The 6,745-nt window shown below is 34.4% G+C and overlaps 1 protein-coding gene and 1 pseudogene across 1 annotated transcript; one reads left to right on the forward strand and one right to left on the reverse strand.

The window, feature by feature from the left end:
- Nucleotides 1–784: 784 nt before the first annotated feature.
- On the forward strand, nucleotides 785–3,224 carry LOC131807079 (HEAT repeat-containing protein 6-like; annotated as a pseudogene).
- Nucleotides 3,225–4,501: 1,277 nt separating this feature from the next.
- On the reverse strand, nucleotides 4,502–6,269 carry LOC131807080 (monocyte to macrophage differentiation factor 2-like; the record flags this gene model as incomplete). The annotated part of the gene is given in 6 exon segments (XM_059132099.1): nucleotides 4,502–4,845; nucleotides 4,848–4,875; nucleotides 4,937–5,105; nucleotides 5,976–6,008; nucleotides 6,059–6,162; nucleotides 6,228–6,269. Coding segments are annotated over 6 exon segments (606 nt in total), but the record flags the coding sequence as incomplete, so codon positions are not given.
- Nucleotides 6,270–6,745: the final 476 nt, after the last annotated feature.

Consider the following 6,745-nt stretch of genomic DNA (forward strand, 5'->3'; position numbering starts at 1 on the left):
AATGCCTTTTTCGGATTTTAGAAAACAACAACAATGATTTGAATTTGTTGCCGAAATTATGTACTGTGTTTGCTGTTCTTTTTACAACACATCCAATAAACAACACTGCACACTTCGTTCGAATTGCTAGAGGACTAGTGAGCCACCTCCATTGGGACAGTGGAACGGACGTAGTTGTAAATATTATTCGGTGTCTTGAGAGTATACTTGGTATTTTGAGTTATGGACAAACAAATCTTGCCATTGATATTCTGGAGGCATGTGAGGAAATTGGAGAGAAAATGCTATATATATTTTACAGCAGCTGTAATGTTTTTACATCAAAATTAGAAGACGATATTATGCCAATGTATTTGTCACATTCACTGCAGTTGATTAATCGTATTATCTCCATAAACTCGGAGTTCTGCAGAAAACATATTTCAGAACTTTAGGAATATCAAGAGCGTATTTACATTTCGGCATCGAACAGTATGATGGTGCATTGTCAGCACCGCAGAAGGTGTACATGTCACAGCAAGCTTTATATGATTCAGCCGAAGATTATGATTCGAACCTTAATTCCGAAAGGATTCGGAAATGTGGTGGCAAAGCCCAAAAAACCCGCAAACCTCGTCTTAAGACTAATAACACTGATCGGAAACCGTCCATGCCGGTCCGGCAGGAAAAATGGGGCTTTTGACAATGGATATGAAAACCAGTGACTCTGAAACGTCTGAGCATGAATGCATAGGAAATAGTGTACTTTTTGAAAGAAACAAAATGGCAAAGATTCGTTTACATCAATATCATTAGTCGGAGCTATAGCAAAGGCGGTTGAACGAAGGGTTTTATATGGATATTGGCATGTCTTATTTCCTAGTGGAACAGGTAATTGAAACAAATGTCATAGTATCACCATCTCTCTTTATTTCTAAGAATTATGAAAATATTTAACTATTTTGAGATTATAAATAGAAATCTGCAATTATAGGTGAATCCGCAGATAATTTGCTCTATATAGGCCAACACGACCCCAGCATGCGTTGCAGATGTGCTGCGTTACAAGTTTGTGCTCAACTTTTATATGGCTCTAAAGGATTTTTACATCAGGCTGAGATAAATATAAAACGCTGCCCTTCTACGTTTATACCATTTTCCGTTAGCCTTGGACATACGATAGTTGCTATATATCGGGCTTTTACAGCGATGCTTTCGACGGAAAATTCTTTACCTGTACTCACTCAAGCTTTAAAATGTTTAGCAGTCTTGGTCCAAGCAACACCATTTCAGAAATTTGACAAGGCTTTTGTGCAAAACTTGGTAAAGCATGTAAAACCTCTTATTTATCATCGCGATGCTGCCATTCAAGTGTCATCCTTAATGGTATTGGAGTTTCTGATAAGCTCAACAGACACTTGTATAGAAATAGCTGAGGCTTTGGGATTTCCCGGTGGTACTAGCAAAAGAAGTATGACTATACCTCCAAATCCACTTGGCGAAGAAGATTGGATATAATAGATGATGAAGAATTTGTGGAATCAGATTTAAGCGACGAAGAAAAATTTAAGGATGAAATTGTGTCGATAAAAAAGAAAGACAATGTTTCCGAACATTTACCAATGAGTGAAAACTCTTGGTTAATTGTGCGTTTGCTACATAATCTAACATATAACGACAATGTTACAGTACCCGCATCGATACGAATAGAAAGTTTGCAGGTATTAACAGCAATGAGCTCACATTTCGCTATGGTAAAGGCCCATCTACCCAAGATCTCTGTTGTGCTGCAAAAATCCATGAATGATTCTCTTCCAGATGTTCGCTTATATGCTGCACGATGCATAGATAGCTGTGCTTTTCAGATAAGTCGTCAAGTAATGGAATCCACTGCCTCATCTTCCTTTCAAACAGACATTCAAAATTTTAGCACATTTTGGATGAACATGGTTCCAATTGTAATGGAACATATTCGAAGGGATAAGGAGGAAGCAAGCACTGTACGAACTGTCTTATGTGATGCTCTTTCCAATATCGGTGTGGTTATGTTTGAAAACTGTTCGCAGTCCATGCAACTGGCTTTGTTGAGTTTCCTTTCTGGGGTTAGTTCAGACTGTTCTGATGAGCCTATCGTTCGAGCAACGGCTGTACGAGCATTAGCCGTTTATGTACTCTATCCTTCGTTGCGTGGTGACCTGGTATTTGTAGAAAATACGGCAGATCTAATTTTGCGTCTCGTAGAGAATTCAAACTTACTTGTTCGTGTCAAATCATTTTGGGCATTGGGCAACATTAGTGATGCCTTAATAGCCAAATTTGTTGAAGCCAAAGAAAATCCGGAAGAATTTCTGACGACCTTCTCTATCGAATGATAAAGCGTCCACAACTGCTTGTGGTGATAACGACAAAGTCCGATGTAATGCTGTTCGTACTTTGGGAAATCTACTGCGTCTGTTGACAGAGGACATTTAAAAATGGAGAATGTACAAAGAGATTGGCGAGATTTGTTTGAAAAATCAATTTGTAAACTTACCGATTGCATACGATCTTCTAGTAATGCAAAAGTTAAATGGAACACTTGCTACGCCATAGGCAACATTATGCACAACCACATAATATTCGGGAACGAAGCCACTACGGATTTATCAAGCTGCCAACAGACACTGTACACGGCTCTGTGTCACGTTATTGTCAATCACTCCAATTTTAAAGTCCGTACGAATGCTACAGCAGCTTTAGTGAATATATCGGAGCGATCACATTTTGGCAGCTACTTTGAGAAGTTTTGGTCGTGTATATTAGAGGCCCATTGAACAGTCACATCATTTAGAAAACTTCCATGAATATAATCACCGTGATAACTTACAGGAACAACTGTGTTTAGCTCTGGCACATTTCATCCTCATTTCGTACAATGAAGATGGCCCATGCTCAAGAGGCAGCTCTCAACGAATATTGATGTCGTGAGGAGTACATGGAAACGTGTTATCCTCCGGATGATACCAGAAAAAGCGGCACCTCTTCTTTCATGTCCCGTTATTCTAGCCGAACGCTCGAAGCAATCACAAAACATAAGCATGGAACAAAAGTTGCGGGTGATTTTATATGCAATGCCTTAACCATAGAATAAAATTTAAATAAAAACACATAAATTTCATCTTTGTAATTTATTCGACTTCGAACATAGCTTATAACCATAATAATACATATAATTACAATTTCGCTATTTTTGTTGAATACACTAACCTATAAAAATGTTTTTTTTTTTATTATTGAACACTAGAGTAATGTTTCATCTTTAGGTATATATTTTTTGGTTTCGGAAAATTGGTGGCAAACTAGACAGTAACAATTTATAGGGAAAACGTGAGTGGTGCACCAGAACCTCTATTTGTAACTTTTTTAATGCTTAAAACCTGATGATTTGGTTGAAGCCTAATTTTTGACATAATCGGTTTTCAACTTAATATGATAAATTAGTATAGCTAAATAAGTAAATTCGTCTTTTATTTGAAAACAAATTATAAAGAAAATCTAAACAAAAATACATTGAGACTTTGATACAAAACGATGGCCTACTATCAGGATGTCCAGAGACTTTTAATTAGTTTAGCATGAAAATGCTTGATATGACTCATTTATTTTTTATACTCACAATTAAGGCCAAGTTAATAAGGTCACCCGGATAGAAACACTTACACTTATATTGCCGGTAAAGGTTTGTGTGGTACATTTGGTACATATTTTTAGATTAAAGAAAATGTGTGTTTTGACAGAAAAAACGACGGGCGCCATAAGACATACACAGCTCTTGTATGTGTTTGAATATTAGTTTAAATAATTCGAATTCTGTTGAAATTAAAATTCATACATACACCGCTTAAATGTAATATTTTGTTATTCGATTAGCGAAAACCACATAATACTATTCAATTTTCTCTTAAATTAAGAATTTACGATCAATTTCCATACAATGTTCCCACAAACGTTGTAAATAGATTCGGAGATCGACGATAATCGAGCTACACAGTTAAAACGTCTTAATTTCATTATTATTTTTTTGCCTCACAGCAGGTCAAATTATCAGTGTAGTGTTCAGATACAAAAACATATAAACAAAAATGCGTTCTGTCAAAATTCAATTTCGGTATAATTTCTGTGTTTAACTTTTGTGGTGAAAGCGATGAAGGCAACATAATCAAGTTGTAGAAAAAATAAATAAATAAAATAAAAAATAGTAGAATCAAAACAAAAATGGCTAAAAATGTCATAAAAAATGTGAGATCAAAAATGTATAAATTATTAAAAATGTTTGGGGTTTGTAATTCTTAATTGTAAGTTATAGTAAATAACATATAGCGAGACATATATTCCTGTGTGGAAAAACAATATTCTCTCTAGAATATCCAGAAAAGATGTGTCAAGCAAACTACCCAGTTGAAAAAAAAAAAAACATTTTTTAGAATTTGTCTCCTGGTCAACCTGGTAAGTAAGCATTGGCTAAATTACTAAATAATTGGACGAATTCCGATGTATAATCATAAGAAATATATGATTGTTGGAAGAAATAAAATCTAAATGTCTTATGTAAATAATTCATCAAGATCAAGGTGCTAAACATTGGAATTACTATCTTCTAGGGATATAAATGAACTAGAATAGCATAATAATGAAAACCGGCAGCTATTACCACAAACAAATGCCATATGGCATGAGCCATTGGTATCAGACCGTCCGATTTAAAGAAACATATCCCCACAATATAGAAAAATCCACCCAATTTAAGTTCTGTCATACCAGGAAATTCATGACCCGTCCCGAACACTGCTAAAGCCGGGCCTAATCCCATGAGTATGTAAAAAACATGTCCAAACATTTAAATCGTTCGTGAAAGATCTGTAAAAAAGGAATAGTTTCTATGATTTTTTTAACCTTTTCCATCCATCAACAAAAATACCTGTTGATATGTGATACCAATTGCTGCCATTAACCAAATAACCCATTCCAAGCATATGAGAAGCGCGGAATGGTTGGGATTCTCTAACTGCAGCCAAGGAAAATATGACGCAGCTATGAATATGTAAATCATAGCACGATCACAGCGATGTAGAACATTTTTGATACCACTAAAAGTAAAAGAGTGCAGCTTAAACATTTTTATAAATGAACCGATAATATTGTGTCATGATATTAAACAAAGTCAAAGTTAAAATAAAAATATATAAAAAAGAAATTTAATTAAAAAATCTAGTTAATGGAAGATGAAGAATAAATATCTTTTAATAAGAGCTGAATTTTCTTTAATATTTTTATACCTTAGATATTCAATGATCAAAAAATACTTCTTATAGCTTATTGCGGACGACAAGACCTATATGAGATTCCTTAAATGACCCAGCCTACATTTATGGACAGCGCTTTTGACTTGGAACAAAAATGTATTGGTCTTAATAGAGAAAATTTCTTATGCATAGTTTATTCGTGTATCTAATATTAGAATACAAAATGCCAATAGAATGTCAGTTAGAAAATGTTATACAATATAAATTCGTAAAACTACGGAAATAAAAGATTAATATATATCCCGATTCTCAAATAAGCAAAGTTCTAATATAAATGTAACCAACCCGACTAGTATAGTTGTCTTTCCTTAAAGACCAAACTTTTAACAAATGATTGCAATTTACGTATGTATTTACGTGCAATTGTAATAGATTGCAATTTACGTATAAAAATAAACACTATGACGCATGCATTTTTAATTTACTGTGTGTGTCTCTTGCTTTAATTGGCATTTTATTAAGCGTCAACCATTTCTCTTTATAAGACCAGATTTCTACAGTTGACAAGAGGACATTGTTTGCAAACATGCATGAGGTTTCCAATCTTTGCTGACAATATTAGCGTATAGCATTAAAGTGGCTATAAAATCAAAGCGGCTGTTTATCAATTACCAGGGAAGTTATTGGCAAATATTTTTACATTATTATACTTACACCTTATTATCACAGAAACAGGAACAGTGGAAACTGTTGATAACGTAAAAGCAGAGTTAAAGCTCCTCATAAACCCATGATACTAATATTGGCTCGACGTTTTAGATCGTTCGAATAACTTATTGGCACATATTACTGCGGGCACAATCCAAATGCCATGGGTTAAGACATTTGCTAATTGCTCAATCTACAATAATAAAATAAAAATCGTATAAATGACAATCATTGTTTTCTTTCAAGTTCTCGTCTTACCTCTGTTGGCTTGTATGCACAGCCTGGGTCAGCTTTCTTATTCTTCCATTGATATTTTTCAATTGCAGTTTAAAAGTGAATTTGATTTCGTCCATGACTTCCAACAATTGTTAAAGGTTGTCTAGAAAGGAGTACTTGTTTTGGACTTCCTGTATAACGGTCTCATAACGCCTCGTCTTTTGTTTGCAGCCACTCTTTTAAAAAATCTTCAACATCAAAGATTTATAGAATATTCCAATTGTCACAAAGAAGATTTTAAACAATAGCCAAATGGTTATTGTTGCGATTACAAACGAACAAATGGATTAGCTTTACATGCACACCAATTTATTTTCTTTTCAGTTTATAAAGAGGTGAGATATTCACAATAACAGACAAATCGATTTACTTTATTGTTATTATTGAAAAGGTACTATTGCGGCTCGCTATCTAAGCGTATTTTTTATTATTGCTAGTTGAGTATCTTATCTGCGTCGGTGCTAGACGGTAGCCAAAGTTCATTATCAGTTACAAAAGTA

Source organism: Musca domestica, unplaced genomic scaffold (assembly GCF_030504385.1).
Source record: "Musca domestica strain aabys unplaced genomic scaffold, Musca_domestica.polishedcontigs.V.1.1 959, whole genome shotgun sequence".
Taxonomy (NCBI): Eukaryota; Metazoa; Arthropoda; class Insecta; order Diptera; family Muscidae; genus Musca; species Musca domestica.